A 25,509-nucleotide genomic window follows, 5' to 3' on the forward strand; every position below is an offset into this window, starting at 1 on the left:
CAGAATATTGTCACTGTGCAAGAGGTTAGACCAATCAATTTGCCATATTGCATTTTGAAAGTTATTAATTTCATTTTTAGGAATTCTCTGGCAATTAGAATTTGTTTTGATTTAGCTGTTAAAAACGTTTTTTAGTGAGTTTCCTAACAAATAATGTTATATTATGATCAGATATACCTGTTAAAAAAATTATAAGATTTTGTTATTCTTTCCGGTGTGTTTGTAAACATCAAATCAATTTGTGTCTGAGATGAGCTAGTCACTCTTGTTGGCCCCTTCACTAACTGTGTTAAATCTAATTTGCTTACTACCTCCTTTAATTTCGTCCTATCTGATTTGTTATCCCAATTTATATTAAAATCCCCCAAGACTAATAGTTCTTTATTCTGGTCACATTCCTAAAGAATTTGATAAAAATCTTCATAAAACTGTTATTGGCTCATGCTGGTCTATATAAACAAATAATATAAAAAGACATTTCTGAAGACAATGAGACTTTGTCATGATTGCAAATAAAGCCTAATCAATGTTACAATAATAAAAAATTAAAATAAAAAAATCTAAAGCCAGTCCACAGAAAACAGTAATCACTCATCTGCTACATGCAGGGCTGTGCTTCAATGTTTCTCACTTGGAGCTCACGCACAGTAACTCGTGCTTGTTATTATTATTTATTGATTACGAAATTTCATGAAAATAAGGCGAAATGCCCATCTCATTAACAAAAGGTTTTAATTAATAAACAGGGAATTGTATAATAATAATATATATAGGCCTATTTGCTTCTATATGCCATTGTTAATTATAAACATAATAAACATTTCTTTAATCTAGTTTCTATAAATTCTAATTTCTATAATCAATTTCTATAAATGTAATGTACGACATTTAAAATTTTCAAGGTATAAATGAAATGGTTTTGCAAAACTGTGGGAACTACGTGAATGGATGGTGAAAGCATGAGCAGTTTTTTTTTGTAGTATGGCTTTAAAAAATTAGTGGTACAAAACTGAGGGCACGGATTGGAAACTCGTGGGTATGGTTTATTAATCTATGGACAGGATTTGTTAAACAGTGAAAGAATTACAAAACTGTGGCCTCGGATCTGAAGTCCTCATAGGCTCAGTAATACGGAGAGGCTGCGCTAGGTCCTCAAGATGGCGCCCACGCCAAAAAGGTCACGTGTCTGAAACCATTAATATTTAATAAAGATATAGTTTAACACTAGTCATATAAAACTTCACAAAAAATAAAATATATTCGTGCTTTTATCATAAAGCACAGCTTTTTCTAATAATCACACAAAAGAAGCTTCTTCTATATTAAAAAACTGCGTATTAATACAAAAGTAACAAACGTTTATTTGTGTCTCATAATGTTTGGTGGATTTATTCAGGTATGAGTTGTGCTCTTTTTCTGTTTGTTTTTAACCATGGCCAGGAATGGTGGACACTGTAACTTGTTTTCCAGGAATGACGTCAGTCTAATGCAGAGAGTCTGTGGCGGCGGCTGCTGCTGCTGTTGTTGTTGTTGTTGTTGTTGTTGTTGTTGTTGTTGTTGTTGTGTCAGATGCGGAGTAACATCGAATCTCATGCCGCAGTCCTCGGGCAGTGTGGATGAAGCGGTGTGACGCTGAATCGGCTCTGTGATGTGAATTTCCATCGCTTCTCCATCCACAAGTGATTGATTCACTGGCAGTAAAACAAAAACTTCGTCCCACGAACTGCACCTCTTGCGGAAAAACCAGCAAAACTCTCCCGCTTCTCCTGCACAGAATCACCAGAAATATGAGCGAGTCGCGCAGGTTCGAATCCCACGTTCGACACAAACGGTATCAAATGAGGCGCTGCTTCATACCCTTACGAAAATGAACCAGGCTTTAAAACAACAAAAACTATGGTTACCAGAAAACAACATTGGTTTAGAAACCCATGGTTTTCAAAAACCATAGTTAAAACATGGTTCCTCTAGTAAATGGTTTTGCCTATATGTGACCCTGGACAACAAAACCAGTCTTATGGGTCAATTTTTCGAAATTGAGATTTTTACATAATATGAAAGCTGAATAAATAAACTTTCTATAGATATATGAGTTGTTAGAATAGGACAATATCTGGCTGAGATACAACCGTTTAAAACTCTGGAATCTGAGAGCGCAAAAAAATCAAAATATTGAGAAAATTGCCTTTGAAGTTGTTAATCAGGGGCACTGTGGCAGACCATCCACTCACAAAAATAAAGTTTTTATATATTTAAGGTAGGAAATTTACAAAATATCTTCATGGAACATGATCTTTACTTAATATCCTAATGATTTTTGGCATAAAAGAAAAATCGATAATTTTGACCCACACAATGTATTTTTGTCTTTTACTAAAAATGTTCCCGTGCTACTTAAGACTGGTTTTGTGATCCAGGGTCACATATAGTAACCAATGCACCAAAAAAAACATGGTTACTAGGCTACACTTTTACCTTAAAAAAACATGCACGTTACTACAATGCGTGGTAGGTTATATTCATCCACATTGTGACTAAACATTTCCCTAAGCTTTTGTCAAACACACGACAACAGTGAAGAGTAAGATACATACGTACCTGCGTCTGAGTCTCTGAATCGGATAGTGAGTTTTTGTTGTCTGATCAGAATCTGCCTGTAAGCGAGCACAGTGCAAGTCAACACACACACCGACGGCGCCTCAACGTCTCTGGACATTTCAGTGAGAATCTCATCTTTATCCAAACACTCAGTGCTGTGTCCTTCAGCCACGAGCGCGAGAGAACACAGAGATCCGCACAGCAGCCAGAGTGAAGCCACGGGTGACATGATGAATGTGTTCAGGGTCTGAAGCTCCGCGGATCTGTCGAGTCCATCTGTGGAGAGGCGGATAAATCCAGAAGCACACAGAGTTCACAGAGAGCGCTTCTGCAAAAAGTCTTTTACTGACTGCGCAACAGCCCCGTCACGCAGCGCACGCGCGCAGAGGATTACACACTTTAACCTGCAGTCACAGTCAATCAGTACTCGGCAGCTAATCACAGTGAGCAGAAAACGTGTTTTCATTTGGAGTTCAGGCGAGTTCATTTTGATAAATCTCTCCACAAAGCGCACAAGCAGACGATAAACGCTTTTGCGGGGAAATAAGGAGATGACATGTTAACTTCACAAAAGCTTCGTTTATTAAAACGTTATGCTGCTGATACATTTGATATAAAATCACAGTGGAACATAACGACTAAAAACAACATCAAGCATGTGAAAGTGTTAGCTGGCCATTCAAATTCCTGCTTTACACAGCGTATAAGGTTAGAAATGATTTGTGAAACATGAAACAGAAGAGATTCAGTGAACAAAGATATCATGACAAAATGCAAAAATGTTGCAAATATTTAAACGCAGCCAAAATGTTCCCACACCATCCCACAGAGAAACAAGTCCACATAATAAACAGACATAAAAAGCAAATTCATCCATGTCAGATGATTTTTCCACGAGAATCTTTCATTTGGTGTTTAGAGGACTGAACTACACTGCATGGGGAAAGTTTTGGCGGAGTCACAACACACAGTTGCTGGCCAATGAAATCAGGTCAGACCTCAACCATTAAATGCTCAAGTTAAAAACAGAGAGATTTGGGCTTGGATCAGTTCGTTACAGAAGCTTCATTGTGCTTTTCTGAGAAAAAAAACTGGATTAGATGAGGAATTTAGATCTTCTGAGAACACTAAAATTGTATTTTTCCACTTCATATTTAATCACACCCTTAAAACCCACAAAAGCCAAGAGTTTGTATTCATAATGTTTCTGTCTGACTTCCAAACCGCAGCAGCAGCAATTATAACATGTCAAGGCATTTGAATAAAGCCTGTTTTCAGCCAGGCCAAAAACCTAAAAAGCTTTTTTTAACTGTGTTTCAGTAGCTCTATGCTGGTGTTCGCACGGGTCAGCGTGACCCGTGAGAGAGGCGGAGGGTTTTAGGAAGGGGTCATGACCTCAGGCTCCCGCGTGTCTTCTCCGGGGTCACAGCCACACTCACGGGCCACGCTCACAGAAGACACCACCAAACTGCTCCAGTCATCCACGTAGACGAACGGGAGAATATCATGAGCGGTGGGCTTACAGCACTGCAGAAAGAGAACAGGCAGTCGTGAGTCTGTGCAGTGGTGAGCTTCACCCTAAACGCTACAGATACACTAGAGTAAAAGGCCATTGAGGTTCAGATTAGGGCTGCACGATATTGAGAAAATATACGGTTTTGTTGTTGAATATTGCGATAACTATATTTCTTGCGATATAACATTTCCTAGAGAAATGCTATTTTTATTAGCTATTTTTTTATTATTTATACATGTAATTATCATACTGAAATAAACAGGTAATAGATATTCTTCTGATGTAACTAAATCTAATTCAGGCTAAAAAAACTATAGAGGAAGAGGCAAACATTTAGACTTAACACTACAGTGTAGGGTTGTCACGGTAACATAAACATGTCTTACGATACTATACTAGCTGAAGTATCTTGATACCAAGTAGTATCACGATGCTGTGCCATATAATTCAAATCTATACAAAAAACACAGATTTAGATGAAACATTTTGTATTTACTATAGTAAACTGTATTATACTTTGCACTAGGATATGTTGTTGTATTAACTGTAGTAATTGAATAAATTGTAGCAAATACATTACATTTACTCATTTGTAAATACTATAAATATTGTAGTATACTTAAATATTTACTATGATAAGACTCAAAAACACTAGTATCTATGAGTTTTAGTAGTTTACTGTAGTAAATACTAAAGTACACTAGATCATTTTTCACGTAGGAACTAATTCAAATGTTGGACAAATTTAATTGATACAGCAGTCTTTATAAAGGGAAATATTAGGCTTACTTTAAATGCAGAACTAAAACGGCCAGTAGGTGGCGTCAATTTTCCACCGAGTTAGTGAATCATTTAACCAACTCGTTCAAATCGCCAATTTGAATCATTAACTCGTCCGAGACATTCAAAACACACATTCATTTTGGAGATAAACACCGCAAAAAGGAACATATGCAACATTAACTACGGTACTACGATACTACCGTTTCAAAAATAGAGAGGCGTCGCGGGTATTTTGACGCTTTAGCATCGCGATGCTACCGTAGCACCGGTACACCGTGCAATCCTACTACAGTGTGTGTTCAATTCAACAGGACTTTTATTTTGACGGGTTTTCTGGGAAGACTCAAGTTTGTGTGTTTGCCAATAGCTTCACTCAAACAGTAAACGCTCGTAAAATAAACTCTCAGAACAACTCTGGAGATGAAGTTAATGTCCTCATACAATGCAGACGCAGATAAATCCTCGACCATCACTCGTGTTGTATGTTAAACTGTGCACATAATTCACTCAGACACGCAGAACAGCCAGATGACGTTGAATAACAGGATTCCGCGTTCGTATCTAGTTAACGTACGTTACATGGACGCAGTGCACTTGATTATTGTTACACACAAACAAGCACAACCACGACAAACGCACTTCACACATACACGCAGCTCTGTCTAATGCACATATTCGTATTATTCTACTGTACATTTATGTCGCACTGTTGTTATTCTTTTTTTTCAAAGTACTTGTCCGGTCGGGCAAGTAAAATTCTCTCTCACTTGCCCATACAAAACATTCACTTCTCCCGGACAAGCGTTAATGTCGAGCCCTGCAAAATATTGCCATATTTCAGACGTAACGTACCGTTCTTTTTAGGCACAAGTTCGTCGCTGTCATTTTCCTCGCTCGTCTCTATTCCTGCCATATTTATTCTCCGCTCTCTGCTTTGAGCCGCTAGGTTCACCTCTGGGCCCGCGATCTAGCCAATAGTATAATAGCACCTACTCGGCGGGCATGAAGATAGTAATTCCCCTTCTGATTGGTCCAATTTGGGCAATCTAAGCATGCAACACACAAATGATTGACACATGAAACAAATATAATTTATCGCAACTCTCTGCGATATGGATATCTCATATACTATTATCGAGATAACGATTTTTTTATATATTGTGCAGCCCTAGTTCAGATTCCATGAGAAGCTTTAATCGGTCTGTATAACGCACTCGCACACGCTGAGAGAACAGGACCCATCAACTGGTTGCATACACAGGAGGAAACTTCAAGGTCATGAGTTTGATTTCTAGGGAAACATTAACCACACATAAAAATGTTTGTGTGAAATGTAACGTGGTGTTTAGAAGGGACGTTCTAGATTGGATTTGTGCTCTGCCAGTGTTACCTGTGTTGAGGAACTTGTGTTCTCAGAACAGTGATTCAGGCAGCATGCTTTGCACCGAGTGAAGGTAAACATCTCTGGATGAACAATCCAGCCGTCCCAGCCCAAATCTGACGCAAATATAAACAACACATCACAAATGCATGATTGGAGAAGAACGAGAACAAGTTCAGCTGATATTTGGGAAACAAATAAATGATATTTGCGAGTAATACAAATTACAAAGAATAACTGGAATCACAACGAAAATGTCTACATGCATTACAGAAAACATTATGAGAAGCACGAGAACTTGAATGTACAATGAAGTGCTCAAATGAAACTTCACACACATTTTAGAGCCGAGTGAAAATTGCTAGAATCCAGACTCAACATGTCAATGCTGCGTAACTCTACTGGTCATCAACAGATGTTAAGACTTTCTAGAAAATAACCATCATCTCATGAGAGTAATGCCGGCAATGCAATGCAAAAAAAAAGATATATAAAAACGGTTAAGTTGGAGTGACGTGTTTGCTGTATATTTCATGAAATGTCAAGTAAATCACAATGCAAGGCTTCTTTTGGGATCTTTTTTTAACACTCACCCTTGATGAAAATCTGTGAAGAATGTTTGCAACACTTCTGCTGTGTCATGTTTCCAGACTCCTCAGCGAATGTTGAGTTAACTGATGAAGAGACAACAAACACATCAATGTGAAGCAAAAACTGTGTCGGAGGAATTTACACCTAATCTACCTGCTGTGGATGAGACGGCGTCTTTCCATTGCTCACGCAGATGTTTCATCTCAGACACAGAGACACGCGGCTCCTGCTGAAGGTTCAGAGATTCCAGAAGAATTTTCCTGATTTCCACTTCCTCTCTGCATCTACCAAATAACATCAGAAATGACCTCAATCAATGACATCTCCTGTTACTTTAGGGTAATAGGTAAACCGTGATGTCATGTGTCTGTCTGTCATGTGCATGTGTCACGTTTCGGCCACACGTTTTCAGTGGACTGGCAGAAGCGTGTGTTTTACGTCTGTATAACAGAAGCTCACACACCAGATTTTTTTAGAACACCAGGGGCCTCATTTATAACCGTTGTGTATGCAGAAAACATGCCCTGAAAGAGGCGTACGCCACTTCCCATGCAAAAGATGGAATTTATAAAAACAAACTTGACGGGAAAATTTGCGCACCTGCACGCAAACTCTGCCCCATGCGTATACGCACATTCTGGAGACAAATGGTGAAATAGTGAACTTAGATTGCAGATACTAAGATAGATAAAAACAATTATAAGCATTAATTCCTCACACACATTTTATTTGACCTCATATCTGTTAAAGATCCACATTATCACGAAGATTAAATCTGCACAGTTATTTGCGCTTGTATTGAACGATAATTGTTTCAGGCACCTTCTTGTAAAATCCAAAACTCAAATCTTAAATAAAAATTATATCTAAATATTTAATCAGCGCTGTCTCACCATCACACTATGAGCACATGATGAGGAGATGATCCGACTGAACAGGGACAGCATCAAATATGATAACTGCAGAACACAGGGTAAATAAATACAAAGTATATTTTCCTTAAATACTGAGCATAATCATCGAATGTCAAAGTCTGAAAATTCAGCCATTAAGCTCTTGCACAAACGTTTCTCTTTATATTATCAGTCCTAACGATGTTCATAACAAAGTGAAGAAAAAATGAAGAAACATTCGTCTTTTACAATTATGTCTTCAAATGTGATCTCAGGTGAAGGACACCACTAATTAATGATGTGATTTTAATGAGGTGTTAATGATCAGTCTAAATGCTGTAAACATGTAAATGCTGCAGAGACCTTCTTTGGCTTTAATATAATAATAATTATTAATAATTATAACAAGTATTAATTTGTAAATCTCAGTGAATCTCATGTGTGGCCATTTGTGATTTCGTTACGGAGATAAAGGATGGGATCGGGTGTTTTTGGCAGTTTTACATCATTTTTAGTTATTTTTCTATGGCATCTGATAGCGGTTGGACAGGAAACGGTGTATGCCCATTATGGGGCGTGACGTCAGGCTTATCAAGCTGATTATAAATTAGGCCCCTGGTACTTACGTCAACGAAAATTATGACTAAATATTGTCGTCAACGAACCTTTATCACGTGACGGAGACGCAACGTAAATGCTGGTCATGTGACGATGACTATAACTAATTGTACAATGCAATATTGTTGAGGAATATGGTTTACAAAATAAAAACTATGCTAAAATGTCTCTTCATTTTCGTTGACCGAAACGAGACGAAATGTTATAACGTTATTTCGTCTCGTTTAGTCGTGTTACTATTTTGCAGTGAGAGAGAACTTTACGTGCCTGACCGGACAAGTAGTTAACTTGAAAAAAAATAACAGTACGACATATATGTAGAATAATAATAATATGTGCATTAGACAGAGCTGCATGTTTGTCGTGGTTGTGCTTGTTTGTGTGTAATAATCAGATGCGGAGCAGAATCCTGTTATTTAAATGTCATCTGGCTGTTCTGCGTGTCTAAGTGAATTATGTGCAGTTTAACATACACCGCGTCTGCACTGTATGAGGATATGAACACATGAACTTCATCTCCAGAGTTGTTCTGAGAGTTTATTTTACGAGCGTTTACTGTTTGAGTGAAGCTATCGGCAAACGCACAAAAATTCAAGCGTCTTCCCAAAGACCCGTAAAAATAAAAGTCCTGTTAAATTGAACACTCAGACAAAAGATACTTTAGTGAACTATATTATTTGCTATTGAAAATTGTAGTGCCCTTGTAGTAAATTGATAAACACTGTATACTATAGTAAAGTTCAAAAACACGATAGTATCTAAGAATTTTACTGCAGTTTACTATAGTAAATACTATAGTATACTACAGTAATTTATGCGGACAAATATACCACTATTGTATAGTAAAAAATGAAAAACACACAAATTAGAAAAATTAAAACAAATTTAGGTAGTCCAAAAATGATATGGCCCTAATTTATCCATCTGTATGTAACATGAATGTCTTTTGTCAGTTACCTGCCTTTTCATGATGAACTGCACTTGCATCATTTTTTTTTTAATGATGACAACAGATGATTTATACTTGTGCTCCTACTGTTTGGCCTGTACTACCAAACTTTAAGCCTCTCTAGCTCCAGTGCTGTGTGCAAAAAAAGTCTGCATACCAGTATAATTTACTGCATTCTGTATGCTACAGGGCACTGAGGGCAGTCACTCTTTTCCAGTTGGTTCTTTGCAATGCTGGCATATGTAACCAGTTGACTTGCCAAATCACTTCCATTTGTTTTAATAATAAAGGATATTGGAAGTAAAATCGGTCTGGGTAATTACAAATACTTTGATTTTAAAAAAAGATGCATCGAGAATCGTTTTATCATCGCATCGCAGCCCTCTGAATCGTAACCGATTCGCATTGTGACGTGCCTAGAGATTCCCACCCCTACCGATGGCCTTAAATTCAAATCAGAGCATCTTCCGTGTCTGGAATGGATGTATTCTTGAGTCTATAAGGTAACAATAATATAATAAGATAACCTTGTTTGAAATGGGTTTGGCTAAAAGAAAATTTTGGTTTCGTCTATACTACTAGGTACTTATACTATACTGACTGGGTTAAATAGAATTGCATTACTAAAAAGAGATTAAAATACAATTTTCATTGACTAAAACTAGAGTAAATGTCATCAGTTTTCGTCAACTAAAACTAGACAAAAATAGTCATGGATAATTCTGACTAAAATAAGACTAAAATTCTCAGACTTTTAGTCGACTGAAACTTGACTAAAAAGAGTATGAACGTGACTAAAACTAATAAAAACTCAAATGACAGCTTGACACAAAGACCAGATTAAAACTAAAATTAAAACAGGCCGCCAAAAACAACACTACTGGTAAGTTTACAATATAAAATACAATGACATTACAATAAAGGGTACGGAATATTTTAGGTAAAAATCCAGATTTCTGGAAAGGTTAGGTCTGTGAAACGCGATCAGTGTGCGTGTGTTCTCAAATGAAAGAACAGAGTGTGTTAGTGACCCGTCACCTTCATGTTCAACACATGAGAATCCAAAAATAAGCTTTGAGCTTCAGGTTTCACAGCTGTTTAAAGCTCGGCATCACTCCCAATCACTGTGCTGTTCAATGACATAAAAACCTCCTGACGAATACTGACATCATCATGAAAGATCTTACCTGTGAGCTTCAGATTCAGGACGCAAAACATACATGTTCCCGAGAGGAAAGGCCAGAAGAACCACCACGGCACACAGCATCACGCACATGTCTGCAAACTCGGCTCTCTCGACTCGACGTGAACATGAAGATGCTCTGACTGGACAGAAGGAATGGATGTTGTTTGTTGCAGCCTGGGAAAGCTGCGTTTTATCTACGTTAGCCAGGCTCGGCCTTGAAATACTTTACACTGTTTTCACATCGAGCAAACGGAGGGTGTTGACCTGGAGATGAGATAAATGAAGAGAATAAAGGCTCCGTTGAGGAAAACACGAGTGAATTCTTCTTCGTTTCATTTTGTAAGGACACATGGTAGCAAAGATGATAAGACCAAATCTGCAGGTGTATGGACGACAAATAAAGAGAAAGATCAGAAAGGAACAGAAATGTCAACAACAGTGGAATAAAACATGAATACATCAAACCGAAAATGAAGAGCGTTGCTCAATAAAGGCCATGAACTGCACTAGAAATGATCAAGGAAAAGCTTTATTAAATGACGCCTCAGGAAAGGAATGTAAATCACATTTACACATGTCAAGACAAGAATATTCTGAAAAAGCATCTGCCACACACACATGCAGATTAATTTCATACACAAATATAAGTGAAAGTTGCTTTTTTACATTTTCAAACTGCGTGGACATTCCTTTTACACCAACACCTGCGTTCATTCTTTCCTACAGCTTTTCACTTCTCTCTCATCTGAAATACAAAGATACAAATTTACTTTGACCTGAGATGAACTTGTGAATCAAAGGAGTCATGTGTGTGTGTGTGACCTTGACTCCCATCTGTCAGGAGAAATCCCAGCAGCCGTGTGTGAATGAAGCTCATTCTCAGCAAATCAACTTCTGCTCAATAAAGACATGTATTGTTTCACGAGCTGATATTTGTAGATATTTCATCGTTCACACGTGTAGGTAGCAATAGCTGTACTTCAAGCCTGCCAAGGGTGTGTACAATGTCTATTCAGTGTGACGGGTTCTCTAATAAAAAACCAGTTAATACAAATGTTTTGAAAAAAATAATGACACGTGACGTTTTTTACACTTAATAAATAAAGATACAGCAACTAAATCTGTTATTAAAAGATACTGCCAATAACCTACATTGATGTTAGGAAATGGAAATGATTTCTTTTTTCAGAACACACAGAAAAGAAATAGAACTTCACAGGTTCACAGCCGGGCTCGATCTGACGTTAGCCCTCACAGCGTTCCAAAAGAATATTCACTCCATCCTGATCCACTAACAAGACAGTTTTTTTCTCGTGGAACCTCGGTTTTTGCTCAATCTATAATCCAAGACTAAATCTGGTGGGGTTACTAGTGAACACACGGTAAATGACCTCTGACCCCGTCTGTATTCTGAGGTAAATCTGTACTGTTAATCCTAATCCATCCGTGATCACGTGATGGAGAAAGACCCTATAATCATATCTCCATCAGTCTCATTCCGTCACGTTCACAGACAAAACATGTTCTCTCTGCTGCTTCTGCGGACAAACTGATGTGGTGAGTTACACATACACATGCATCTATTTTGTTGCATTTGACGTTTTTAAACGCAGTTCACTTGATATATTTGGCATGTGTAGATTGATGTGAAGCGCGCTGTAAAGGGTGAATGTGTGTGTTGGTGCAGTGAAATGGGATGCAGAGTCACTAAATCAAACAAACAGCAGCGGATGCAACGCGAGCGAGGTGTGTAAATGTCCAGATCAGTGACTTTATAAAACACGATGACACGTTCACATTTAAAAGAGCTGTCTCTCTCCATCTGTCTTTCTCTTTTGTAGCGATTGACTCAGTTCCAGGTAATCTATCTGGTTCATTTGTCTGGAGGACATTTTATTATAGCTGCGGTGAATCTGAATGATTGAATGTGTTTTCTCTCCGTGTCTGAAGCGTCACACACAGCGGTCACAGGTGAGATGCGCACACACACACGCAGGTGTTTCTGTGAATGTGATGAAAGTCAAGAGATGCTCAGCTGCTCTGTTTCTCTGCAGCCATGCGAGCAGCTCTTCTCATCCAGCGCTGGTACCGTCAGTATGTGGCTCGGCTGGAGATGAGACGCCGCTGCTCCTGGAACATCTTTCAGTCTATAGAATATTCTGGAGAACAGGATCATATCAAGGTGAAAATAACACTGATAAAACCCTGAGCTCAGACACAAACTGAAAAAGTTTTACCTGCCTGCCAGAATCTGGAGTGAAGGAGGGATCCGTGCTCAGTCAGCATCTTTAGTTCTCATTATTCCTGCTTGTGCTGTTTGTCTTTACAGCTTTACAACTTCTTTGGTTGTCTGATGGATCATTTCACACCTGCCAGCAGCCAAAGTAAGAACTCACAAGGTCATCTTCAGCTCGGATCTTACTTGTACAGTAAGCACAACTCCATGTCTCGCTGTTTTGTGTGTCTTCTCAGAAAAGTGGATCTCTCACATATTTCATGAGAGTGATGCATTTCAGGAGATGGAGTTGGAAAGATATTTCTCTTATAAAAACATTGAGGTTCCAGATGTTCACTCTGGACCTCATCTTACATTCCCACTGACCATCTCTAATGTCACGGAGCTCGTGGACGCCTTCAAAAACAAACAAGTAAATAGGACGAAAGCTGTTGTGTGTAGGTGTTTCTGAATCTGCCCAAGTCAGCGTGTGTGTAACTGTAGACGTGTGTTCAGAAGCTTCACGCTCATTACGTGCTGCGGCTGCTGGAGAAAACACTGATGCTCCTGCGCTTTCTGCCCAACATCAATCATGTGTCCACCTGCAAATACAAAGAAATCACCATCTGCGGTGAGAACACACACCTGAACACACACGCACAGTCAGTGAGGTGTTTTATATCCTTGTGTTTTGTTTTACGCAGGAGATCTGCATGGACATCTGGAAGATTTGCTGTTGATCTTTTACAAAGTGTGTCCATTTTTCACCCACAATTCTGCACTGCGTTTTAAGAACAGGCCAATAACAGCTGTGTGTTTTCTTTAGAACGGATTTCCTTCAGCGGAGACGCCGTACGTCTTTAACGGAGACTTTGTCGACCGAGGGAAAGAATCCATCGAGATTCTGCTGGTTCTGTTTGCCTTTCAGCTGCTGTATCCACATGATGTTCATCTAAACAGAGGAAACCATGAAGATCACATTGTAAACTTGAGGTGAAACGCGCACACACACACACACGCACACACATGTATGTTTTATTATCTCCGTGGGGACAGTCCATAGGCACAATGTTTTTTATTCTGTACAAACTGTATATTTTATCCTCTACCCCTAACCCAACCCCTAAACCTAAAGATCATAGAACACTTTTTGCATTTTTAGATTTAAAAAAAATATTGTTTTGTACAATTTATAAGCTTCTGTGCCCATGAGGACTTCAATTTTGGTCCCCACAGTGACACGAGTCCCCATGTGCTGGTGTGCATTCAGGTTTAGGTCCCCACCGGGATATACAAACATGAACACACACACACAACACACACACACACACACACACACCAGGGTGACACACACTCTTCTTGAAAGTGCTTGAAAGTATTTGAATTTCTGACATGAATTCAAGGACTGGAAAGTAGTTGAAAACAGACATAGGTACTTGAAAGTGCTTAAATTAAACAAACTAGATTTTGTTAGTTGCATCGCGCTGTTAAAAATATTGGTTAGTGTTGCTGAAGTCAGAACAAAACAACGCTGCTGATCTGGGGGAAAGCGGGAAGAACTTAAAAAAGAGGCTTTGAGCGGATGGATCGTGATCATGTGCAGTCCTGCATAAATCAGTCAGAGGCGTGTAGTTATTTAACTCGCTCAATGCCAGAGAAGTGCAAATTCAATGATGCTTGAGTTATAATAAAAATATGGTTTATCAAAGTTAAGATGTGGAGTACACCAGCAGGTTATGCATCAAGCAAACGGTTAAGATCATCGTATACAGTCAAACAGATGTTGTATTAAACCACTGCTAAAAAAGTTTCTTTTCAGCTACGTTCATTTCAAGAATAATTTATCATTATTCTTGTCAGTGAATGTGCCTTAAGAGTTTGAATCGTTTTTAGGATGTTAAGAAACACTGAAATGCTAGCTAGATAGCATTGGTTTAGCGAAAACAAAAACATGCTCCCAGCAGTGTTATCTGTTGCAGTAATGAACTTTTGCTGTGTGTTTGGGCGGAGGTTTGGATATTTGAGCTTGCTGTGTCTGAAGTCGCTCAGTCATTTTTTATCAAGTTCACCATATCAGCAGTGATGGAACGAAATGTTTGAATGCTGGTGTATTCCTGCACGCCTCAGAGAATCATCATACAGTAATATCATATATTTTTATTTATAATTTATTTTATATAATGTCTTGAAACTTTCCAGAGCACTATTTACGCAGATTGACAGATGACATTGAGCGTACATAGCGCCCTCAGGTCACCGTTGATTACTTGTCACATTGAATGGTAAATAAATAAATTGAAAATAAAAATATTCAAATGAAAGGCGAATTCCAAACAGAAGTGAACTCACCTATGTTGTACTACCTTTGAAGGGCAGAACCCTTTGAATTAAGCTCCTTGAGGGCATTCTCGTCGTTTATTATCAAAACTAATAATGCACAATCATCCACGTACTTGTCATTCTGACAAGTACAATAATAATAACATATATCAGGGTTTTTCCTGGCACAAAATGAGGCAGAGGTGGTGCCATCCTGATCTTTTACACACACACGTAGGCCTACGGTACCTTTAAGTGGCTTAACCAAAGTGACTTTGAGTTTGACATATTAAAAGTTCTAATAAAATTAGATAAAAATGACAATTATTAAGTTATATAAAACATTACTGTAGCGAGGAAGGCGAGGCCAGAGCCGTAGGGGGGGAAAGGCGGGGCCGGCGGCGTAAATGGCAACGAGTGTCAGCTGTGCGACCGCCGGTCCCCGCATGCCTCACGGGGAGCTCGGGAGCATAAGAGGACGAGCGACCGGACCATCGGGGGAGAGGACCCGGAAACAGTTAAGTTTGTTTATGTTCGTGTGGCCGGCAGTCGACCGTGAGGTGGCTGCCGGCCTTTTATTTGCTGGATTATTGTTTATTTATTTTTATTAAAGTTTTGTGAATGTTTGCCGGTTCCCGCCTCCTTCCTTCCGTTTTATTGAGCTGTATTACAATTACTTTTATTCAACCAAACTGCATTTTTTTTAATCAAATAAAGCTTTTGTTATCATTTTCAACTAACTTTTCAGCCCACAATAGCCAACTGAATTAACCACCCAGATAGCACAGTCCATCTGGTTTACGTCTATTTGACGTCTGCATTTACATCTGCAAGACATCTTAAATACATAGTTTGCTCATCTGCAATACGTCTCGGAGACATCTGAACGTCTGCAATACGTCTGTTAAAGATCTGGAGATCTGCTGCTTAAAAACATCTGCTAAACATCTTAGAAAGAGCTGTTGTACATCCATTCTAAATCATACACATCTTACAGACATCTTCTAGATGTCTATATGACGTCTGACAGCAGACATCTCCGAGACGTATTGCAGATGAGCAAACGATGTATTGTAGATGTCTTGCAGATGTAAATGCAGACGTCAAATAGATGTAAACCAGATGTATGTGTGCTATCAGGGCAATCTTTTTACCCAGATAGCACAATCCATCTGGCTTACATCTATTTGACGTCTGCATTTACATCTGCAAGACATCTGCAATACGTAGTTTGCTCATCTGCAATACGTCTCGGAGACGTCTGAACGTCTGTAATACATCTGCTAAAGATCTGGAGATCTGCTGCATAAAAACATCTGCTAAACATCTTAGAAAGAGCTGCTTTACATCCATTCTAAATCATAAACATCTTACAGACATCTTCTAGAGGTCTATATGACGTCTGACAGCAGACATCTCCAAGACGTATTGCAGATGAGCAAACAATGTATTGTAGATGTCTTGCAGATGTAAATGCAGATGTCAAATAGACGTAAGCCAGATGTATGTGTGCTATCAGGGAATGAGCAAAGCTCATTCACATTTTTCATTCTCTGTGGTTCACTTTAAATTATTCAATGATCTCTTACATTCGCTAGTGACTGAAAAGTTCAATAGTTTAAATGAATCGGTTCAAATGAGTCATTCGTGTGCGAGTCGTTCTGAACGCAATGTGCGTTCATACTGGCGAACTCTCTGTGTACAGTATACGCTGATTCAACAATCCAACTGCACAGCTGAAGACATTACAATGATGTACGTCATGTTAATTTAATACATTTCAAGAAATTAAACATACTTGTATGCAAAACAAACAGCCGTGAAACACAGGCTGGCTCTTGTTCTGTAACTCTTTCTAGCGCCTCAGTGTGCTGATAACGAAACAGCGCCTCCACTGTGGCGTAATGTCGCAACTGCAGTTACAAGTGTCTGTTAAATGCACGCAGCATTTCTTGTGAAGACTCACAACATAATTTTGGCGAGAGTCTGAAGCGGCACGACATTAGATGGAGACGGAAAAACCCTGTATATGAGATTATATTTACAAATGATTAAACCAAATTGAATGTTTGTCTTTTCTTGCCTAAAAACCAAAAGTAAACATGTTTTCCCTGCAGTAGGTTTGCATTTGTTAGAAATGGTTTAATAAAATATTTAAAATCAATACATAACACATGCTATAATTTGCTCTTGAGGCAAGTAGCCATTTTAAAATCAGGATAATGTTCAGCCAGTTGGTTGTCATCGCAAAAGAAACCCCTTCTGTGTGATACTTGTCTCCGCTTCAGTCCTTTATTCTATCATAAGCGGGCGCCTGTACTGTACAGTATCCCATACTTGCATTGGAATGTCTCCACAGTTACTATGAAAAATAAGCCAAATCACTATTTGACCAGTGTGAATTTTCTAAATTCCTCAAAACAATGAACAATTTTCTAAGACTGACTATCTATTATAAGTAACTCGAAACAAGACATTTTTATACTCCACGTAGACTGTAAATCATTAAAAAAACCGATGTGAACTGTATACGTTATTGTGCTTTTTATTCAAAGAAGCTCCCTTTTGTTTATGTCTTGTCCTCTCCAATATGGCAGCATTGTTGAACCCATAACAGCAACAGGCCAAAGCCTTCAATGCCGTGTCTATTTATGTCTGTGACTGCATGTACCCTTTGCTAACAGACTTCTGAAATGGCCTTTTGAGAAGAGAGAAATCATAAAAAATGGTATCCTTTTCCCAAAGTGCCCGGCGACGGCACAAAAACACAGTTTTAAATTTGACCAAAATGTGCTTGAAAAAGTCCTTGAAAGTCTTTGAATTTGGTGTTGATGAAAGTGTGGGAACCCTGACACACACACACGTGATGATGAAGGTTTCAGTATTTGTCATATAGAAAAATTCTTGTTTCTTACAGATATGGGTTCACAAAAGAAGTTCTGGGAAAATATCGGGTGAGTTTGTTTTCTCCACACACACACGCACACACATGTCTGGTTTATTATCTCCGTGGGGACAGTCCATAGGCGTAATGAGTTGTATACTGTACAAACTGTATATTCTATCCCCTACCCCTAAACCTAAAGATCATAGAAAACTTTTTGCATTTTTAGATTTAAAAAAATATTGTTCTGTACAATTTATAAGCTTTTGTGCCCATGAGGACCTCAATTTTGGTCCCCACGGTGACACGAGTCCCCATGTGTTGGTGTGCTTTCAGGTTTAGGTCCCCACCGGGATATACAAACATGAACACACACACACTCCATGGGGACAGTCCATAGGCGTAATGATTTTTATACTTTATAAACTGTATATTTTATACCCCTAAACCTTAAGATCATAGAAAACTTTTTGCATTTTCAGATTTTCAAAAAATGTTGTTCTGTGTGATTAATTAGCTTTTGTGCCTGTGGGGACCTCAGTTTTGGTCCCTACGGTGACACGAGTCCCCATGTGTTGGTGTGCATTCAGGTCACACACAGGAATGACATCACATGAAAGATTAAGAGTACTGATATCATCTTCACAGGTTCATGGGAAACAGATTCTCAGACTCCTGCAGAAGATCTTCAGCTGGTTACCGCTGGTGACGGTAATAGATCACAAAGTTCTGATTCTACACGGAGGAATTTCAGACAAGACCGATCTGAACCTGATCGCCAAATTGGACAGACAACGGGTACATTTCTCACCTCTATCTTGTCTGTCTGTCTGTCTCCTCGCTCGCTCACTCTGTTTGTTCTCAGTTTGTTTCGGTGTTCAGGCCCATGCGGGGTGAAGCGTCTGTCAGGCAGGAGGAAGCAGAGAGAGATGATGGGCGGAGGAGAGTTCAGTCTCTCTCTTACGGTACAGCTGTGCGACTCAGACCCGATCTCCCGCGTCATTCACTGCACTCTGCGTCCAGACAAGAGGTTGGATCCGTGGAGGAGGAACTGAGCGAGAGACGTCGTCTGGCCGGTCTTGGTCTGACGTCAGAACAGGGTTCTGCTAAAGTTCTGCAGACGGACGCGTGGAGACAGGTGATAATTCCCTTCACCTCACCTCAACACGAGTCCAAAACAACCTGTGTTGTGTTGGAATGTGTAGGTCCGGTTCCTAAAGAAACCATCCATCTCATAAAGCAGATGTGTCCAATCCTGTCCTTCAGAGTTTATCTCCATTCAAACACTAACTTTCCCTTTTGTCTCTGTTTCTGATACTCTGTCACAGTTTAGCATCTGAAGGAATCCGCTGGCCTTTACAAACGTGTACTGTGGTGGTACAGGCAGCCAGTGATGATGATATCAGATGGTAATTTGATGTACATACATGTGGCGTTGAATCTGAGCTAGTTGATAAAGTGCCATGATGTCTTGTTAGCTTCAGATGGCGTTGACATGACTCTGTTGCGTGTGTTTGAGGCGACGCGTTTCATTTGTGTTGACGGCAGTGTCACTGTGATGTGCGCCACCATCATATCTGTCGCCAGAAGACAAGAGTGAATGATACGGCACATACAAACACCCCAGAATCACACTACTGAGCATTGACATTTCAGGCATTGTGTAAATGCTCAGAGGTTTTGCCAGAGCGTTTGAGACCATGTTTGGCCTGTCTGAAACAGACACAGACCAAAATGCAGAAAGTCTGAAAATGAATTCACAGGCAACATGTTTCACACTTGAGGGACAGCATATGAAAGTGGCCCGTTGTCTGACATTGTGAATAACCGAGATGAGCTTCGGTCCATCTCGCTGCACACCCGGGAGAGATCATTTCTCTTCTTCTGTTGCTCACACATGTAACTGCTACTGTCACTCTCCAGATAGTGGATGTCCTTTGGAGCGACCCGATGGCTCAGGACGGCTGCGTCCCCAATGAGGTCCGAGGAGGCGGCTGTTACTGGGGGCCTGACGTCACACAAAAAGTGCTGGACAGACACAAACTGCAGCTGCTGATCAGATCACACGAGTGCAAACAAGAGGGTTACGAGTTCTGCCACAACCGCAGGGTGAGATTTCACCTGACAGAAGATTTCTGCTGTTAATCCACAGTGATTTTAGTGGAATCATTTGTGTCGTGTGTTTGCAGGTACTGACGATATTTTCAGCCTCAAATTATTATGACGTGGGCAGTAACAGAGGCGCTTACATACATTTGGGTCCTGACCACATTCCTCATTTTAAACCGTTTCAGGCCAGCCGGACAACCCGAGAGCTGACGCTCAGACAGAGGTGAACACACACAACAGAAATCATGCTTCTGAACCTTTCTGACAGGTTTATAATGCGTGCGTGCGTGTGTAGTGTGGGGAGAACGGAACGCTCTGCTTTACAGGCTCTGAGGATGCTGCTGTTCACACACAAATCTGAACTAATGCGAGAGTTTCACCAACACGACCCGCAGCACACAGGTGCACAAACAGCTCAAAATCACCCTCACAGAAAGCATTTCACACTTCAAAATCAACAGACTTCAACACTGCTTTGTTTCACATCTTACCTGTCTGTTTTTAAAGGTCTGATCTCTTTGAGGAATTGGGCGGTTGCCATGGAGACGGTTCTGCATCTGGGTCTCCCGTGGAGGGTTCTGAGATCTCAGCTGGTCTCCAGCTCACATGATGGGATGCTGAACTATGACGATTGGTTCAACCAGCTGTCCATAATCCAGCCCAACGCTAAAGTAATGCAGACACAAATTCACAAGCAGCGCGTACGCAATCATATCATACAAACCACGATATCAAACAAATCTAAAATTCATGAAAACACAGAATTGTGTGTCAGCACAATTGCACATTGGTGAACCGTTACCTGGCAGAAAAAACCCTTCATCAGTGTTCTGATAAAGCAGTACAGTGATTTAACAACGGCCTCTCGTGGTTCACGAACACTGCGTGAAATTTACAATAGATAAAAGAAGAAAAACAAAAAGAACAGATTCCCATTGAAGAAAAAACTGAATTCAATACAGGTGTGTTTCACTCTTGACAGATTGCCAACACAAGTCTGCTGGAGACCCTTTACAAACATCATTCAAACCTAGAGACCATCTTCAGAATGATTGACACAGATCATTCAGGTACTCTGATCAGTTTTTTCTGTTTTATTGTACTGTGTGCACATATATGAACACGTGACCCTACTGAGCCTTGACCTTAAGGGCTTAAAATTTCATTATGAAGAGCAAGATTATGCACATGAGCGGTTTATCATCACCATTTACAATAAACACCACAGAATGTTTTCAAGGGATACTTCTCCCAAAAATGAAAATTGTGTCATCATTTCCTCACCTTCGAGTTGTTCCTATGTATTTATATCTTTGTTCTGATGAACGCAGAGAAAGATATTTGGAAGAATGTAGGACAGCAAACAGTTCTGGGGCACTTTTGACTACCACGTTTTGTTTTCCTACTATGGGAGTCAATGGGGGGTAAATCTGTCTGGTTAGCATTCTTTCTTCTAAATATCTTTCTGTGCTCATTAGAACAAAGACACATTTGTAACAGGTGTACTCAAAGGTGAGTAAATGATGACAGAGTTTGTATTTTTGGGTGAAGTATCCGTTAAATGTGTTTAGGTCTGATCTCATTTGAGGAGTTTCATCAGACGTGGAAGCTGTTAAGCTCTCACCTACAGACCAACATCTCTGATAAAGCCATCTCAGAACTGGCCGAAAGCATCGACTTCAACAAGGACGGAAGCATCGACATCAATGAGTTCATGGAGGCCTTTCGACTGGTGGAACAATCTAGAGCCGAGAGGAAACCATCACCAATCTCAGCTGAACAAACAACAGATAAACACTAACGACAACAACAACACAAAACCCGTCCGACGACACCCGTTTATCACAGCTACAGTCCCACAACATGTCTGAATGTTTGCTTCACTCATTACAGCTCTAGTCAACACATTTTTCCATTAAACCGCATTCTGACCTTCTGACCTGACAAAACCAGTTTCTATTCATTCATTCATCCACCCATCACACAAACTCAAATAGATACAAAAGAAAACTTTATTCATCAATGTGAGACGTGTGTGTTTAATATTCAGCTGTCAAAGACACACAATGATAATCACATGACACTGTCACAATGCACAGCAGTTCTTCAACGATGTGAACAGACAGCATCCCCTATACACGCGTGACTGTGTGCGTGTGTGTATCAGCTGAGTTTGCTGCTGCGAGTGTGAATCCCATCATGCAGCTGATCTTCAATCATCTTGATGTCGTCCAGATCATCTTTTATGACGCTGATCAGGTGACTCAGACCCTCCTGCTGCTGCTTCAGGTGCTGAAAGACAACTTACAGATGTTACACAAATATAACACACACACACACATGCACAGGTTGTATGTCTTGCCTGTTTGATTTCTCGCAGCAGGTCGGCATCCACTCGATAGCGCTCCTCTGAACGTACAGCTCCAAAATGATTCTGCATTCGAATCTGAGACATGAGCTCATTCAACCGCCCCTAACATCAGTGAGATCAACAGTTTGATGTTTCAGTTCATTTGATATTTTCTTTCTTGATGTGTACTGTAGCAAAAGCGGCTTTACTGTAGGTTTGGGTTAAGTGTATTTCATGAATATATTTGATCGGTATGGGCAGTGCTTAGAGAAGCACACAAACTGCTGTGTAAAACACAACACAAACATTCTTCATGACTCAGGTTTGACAGCTGAAGAGTTAGGGTGTTAAAAGTGAGGTTGTAGTGTGTTCACACCTTGAACTGCGTTGGTGCGTTCAGCTCACACTGAATGGTTTCTAACTGAACTCTCAGATGCTCTTCATCTAGTTGAATGGCATAACCGCTCTTCCTCTGAACCTCCTGTTTGATCAACACCTGACACACACACACACACACACACACACACACTGAAGGTATCTGTTTGGCTCTGGCAGAGAGAGCGTTCAGCTAACAGACATGAAGTGAAATCAAGAAAAGCTTCTAAACCTGTAATACTCTGTGTGACAGATCCATCAGCTTGCGTTTGTACTGTGTGATTTTGGCTGTGGTTGTGGCCTGATTCACCTGCAGCTCACTGATGTCATTAGAGATTATCTGAGACACGGGAGAGAAACCATCAAGACTTTACCTTTAGTGTGTGTGTGTGTGTGTTCATGTTTGTATATCCCGGTGGGGACCTAAACCTGAATACACACCAACACATGGGGACTCGTGTCACCGTGGGGACCAAAATTGAGGTCCCCAGGGGCAAAAAAGCTAATAAATTGTACAGAACAATATTTTTTACAAATCTAAAAATGCAAAAAGTGTTCTATGATCTTTAGGTTTAGGGATAGGGTTAGGGGATAGAATATACAGTTTGTACAGTATAAAAACATTACGCCTATGGACTGTCCCCACGGGGATAGTCAACCAAAGCCTGTGTGTGTGTGTGTGTGTGTGTGTGTGTGTGTGTGTGTGTGTGTGTGTGTGAGCATCTCACGTCGACTCTGGTCTGGTGCTGTTTGGTCATCTGGTCTTGAATCTTTAATCTTCGCAGGAGTTCTTTAAAACCCACCATAGGTACTGGAATTAACCTGAAGAGAAGCATCACATGACTGATGTGTCAGTAAAATCTAGCGCTGAGGTTGTGAATTGCAACCAACAGACCCACTCCAGCGCTCCCCCTCCCTTTCCAAGCACAAGCTGACACAACATGATGAATTCCATGTAGATAGAAATAGCTCAAACGCTTCATTGTGTAAGCTCTTTATACACCTCTGAACACATACTTCTGTATATTATATTGTATTTCTGTCAATACGCTCTTTTCACAATGACGTCACTTAACTTCCGCCTTTTTGCAAAGCAGTGTATCATAACATCTGTCTTTCAACAAACAAGAAGAAGAAGAACTTCCGTTTTGCCATCGAGCTGGAATTTAACAACAGTGAGGAAAAAAAACTGACAGAACACTTATTCAAGGATTTATCCTAGCACCTTCGCCAACACAAAAAGAAAACAAAACACTTACCTGCATAATCAAACAGGTACTGTTCAACGAAGAATTTGTATCCTTTCTCTAGCTTTGATCTTGTCGTTAGCGAAAATTTGTCTGCAAGACGTTGTACATCATCTAGACGTTTTTGTGGCAGATGTGCAAGCCACTTGGTAAACTCCATTCTGAGGCGCTAGCGGAAGTAACTTCTTGAGTTTTGCTGGCGGTTGGCAAATCAGCTTATAAGTGCATTACCGCCACCTTATGAACTGGAGTGCTAACGGAAGTAATGATACACTGCTTCGCGGCAGAACGGAAGATGCGTGACGTCCTGTGAAAAGGGCGTATAGAGCCTCCAAAAAACTACACGCTGGTCCTTTAACTGATCTGAAGATACATAAAGACAGACACACTTCTCTGGATCAGGATTGTCCACTTTAGCCTGTTCCCAGATGATGGGGTCCACACCTGCACACAAAAACACATCTTCAGTCTGTGTGTGTGACCTTGTGTAGTTGCATTTGTGAGGGCTCAACTGTCCTCAGTAACACAGTGAACTATCCTCACATTTGACTGGTTCTCATTACATGAAAAGTGTCATAAATCGGTGAAATCATGTTTAATTTGCAGGGCTGTCAAATCAATTCTGAAAGAGAGGTTTGTGTGCTGGTTTATGGACAGAATATCTCACGAGCGAGTACCTGCGGGTGGGTTCTGCAGCAGTTGTTTGAGTTGTGCTGCGCTCAGTGCGGTCCTGCTGACGGTCATTACGACACTGAGCTGCTGTAGCTGAGATTTCACACTCATCTGCTCCATGAAACTATGGAGAGTCGATGCTGGAACCCGCTTAGACGTGCCGTTAGGAGAACGCTCCACCAGATAAACAATCACCTCCGTCCTGCACACACACACACACACACACACACACAGCTGTGACAAACAGAAGACAAGTTTTCCCACCCTGTGACTTTTGATGATGATGTGAGTCTCACTGGTCATCAGGTAACGCTCGCACACCCTCCACATTCACGCTGATCATTTGATTTCCTCCAAGGACTTTATGTAGAGACTCGACCAACTGCTGCTGCTGAGAGCGAACGTCTGATTCCTTCTTGCTGAGAGCCAGAGCCACTAACCCATCTTCATCTTTCGTTTCAGGAACACAGCTGTAGCCCACCGCCTGTCACACACACACACACACACACACACACACACACGCAGTATGGTAACAGGCACAGGAGTGACAAGTTCAACACAAAAAATAGAATATTTTATCTGACACCGAGAAGTAAAATTGAAATGTTAAGTTGTGCGCTGTGTAATATGTCATAAAACCCCAGACAGATCGTCTTCCTTTTTGTAATGTATATTTATGTAACTGTCCAAGCAAAAATGATGAATGATATTTACATCAATCATGGAACGCATGGCATTATTGTGCTTTCTGGTCATGCATTTGGAATGTTTCGTTAAAAAAGTAGCCCTCTTTGAATTGACTCATGTTCATTAAATGAAGTAC

At 40.2% G+C, this 25,509-nt stretch overlaps 4 protein-coding genes across 10 annotated transcripts in view; 1 reads left to right on the plus strand and 3 right to left on the minus strand.

Annotated features, from left to right (window-relative positions):
* Window positions 1-1,022: 1,022 nt before the first annotated feature.
* On the minus strand, window positions 1,023-2,965 carry LOC130550212 (uncharacterized). The gene is made up of 2 exons (XM_057327631.1): window positions 2,599-2,965; window positions 1,023-1,766 (listed from the first exon to the last, which is right to left on the minus strand). The coding sequence occupies exons 1-2, from the start codon at window positions 2,825-2,827 to the stop codon at window positions 1,393-1,395; spliced, it is 603 nt and encodes a 200-aa protein (XP_057183614.1). The 5' UTR covers window positions 2,828-2,965; the 3' UTR covers window positions 1,023-1,392.
* Window positions 2,966-3,166: 201 nt separating this feature from the next.
* On the minus strand, window positions 3,167-12,563 carry gsdf (gonadal somatic cell derived factor). Of its 5 annotated transcripts, XM_057327620.1 has the most exons (7): window positions 11,338-12,563; window positions 11,182-11,260; window positions 10,517-10,779; window positions 7,023-7,153; window positions 6,872-6,952; window positions 6,288-6,394; window positions 3,167-4,125 (listed from the first exon to the last, which is right to left on the minus strand). In XM_057327620.1, exons 3-7 carry the CDS (start codon window positions 10,603-10,605, stop codon window positions 3,976-3,978), a joined length of 558 nt encoding a protein of 185 aa, XP_057183603.1. In that variant the 5' UTR covers window positions 10,606-10,779; window positions 11,182-11,260; window positions 11,338-12,563; the 3' UTR covers window positions 3,167-3,975. The 5 variants fall into 5 exon arrangements, 4 of the variants coding, with proteins under 4 accessions (XP_057183603.1, XP_057183602.1, XP_057183601.1 ...); XM_057327619.1 differs by having other exon boundaries at window positions 10,517-11,260; XM_057327618.1 differs by having other exon boundaries at window positions 11,182-12,563.
* Window positions 12,173-21,915, plus strand: LOC130550197 (serine/threonine-protein phosphatase with EF-hands 2-like). The gene is made up of 18 exons (XM_057327602.1): window positions 12,173-12,261; window positions 12,357-12,374; window positions 12,466-12,486; window positions 12,570-12,697; window positions 12,845-12,899; window positions 12,988-13,163; window positions 13,247-13,361; window positions 13,435-13,481; window positions 13,557-13,723; window positions 17,967-18,003; window positions 18,582-18,731; window positions 18,799-19,240; window positions 19,771-20,042; window positions 20,123-20,265; window positions 20,338-20,444; window positions 20,550-20,713; window positions 21,025-21,112; window positions 21,614-21,915. Exons 1-18 carry the CDS (start codon window positions 12,207-12,209, stop codon window positions 21,841-21,843), a joined length of 2,415 nt encoding a protein of 804 aa, XP_057183585.1. The 5' UTR covers window positions 12,173-12,206; the 3' UTR covers window positions 21,844-21,915.
* Window positions 21,916-22,040: 125 nt separating this feature from the next.
* nup54 (nucleoporin 54) overlaps window positions 22,041-25,509 on the minus strand; it is a 15,786-nt gene continuing 12,317 nt past the window's right edge. For all 3 annotated transcript variants that reach the window (XM_057327613.1, XM_057327614.1, XM_057327615.1), the window contains 8 exons: window positions 24,983-25,170; window positions 24,692-24,888; window positions 24,404-24,458; window positions 23,496-23,589; window positions 23,000-23,107; window positions 22,769-22,888; window positions 22,405-22,515; window positions 22,041-22,334 (listed from right to left, as the gene is read on the minus strand). In XM_057327613.1, coding sequence (XP_057183596.1) covers window positions 22,206-22,334; window positions 22,405-22,515; window positions 22,769-22,888; window positions 23,000-23,107; window positions 23,496-23,589; window positions 24,404-24,458; window positions 24,692-24,888; window positions 24,983-25,170 — 1,002 coding nt within the window. In that variant the 3' untranslated portion in view covers window positions 22,041-22,205. The remainder of the gene's footprint in view (window positions 22,335-22,404; window positions 22,516-22,768; window positions 22,889-22,999; window positions 23,108-23,495; window positions 23,590-24,403; window positions 24,459-24,691; window positions 24,889-24,982; window positions 25,171-25,509) is intronic.

Source organism: Triplophysa rosa, unplaced genomic scaffold (assembly GCF_024868665.1).
Source record: "Triplophysa rosa unplaced genomic scaffold, Trosa_1v2 scaffold254_ERROPOS399912, whole genome shotgun sequence".
NCBI classification, from domain to species: Eukaryota; Metazoa; Chordata; class Actinopteri; order Cypriniformes; family Nemacheilidae; genus Triplophysa; species Triplophysa rosa.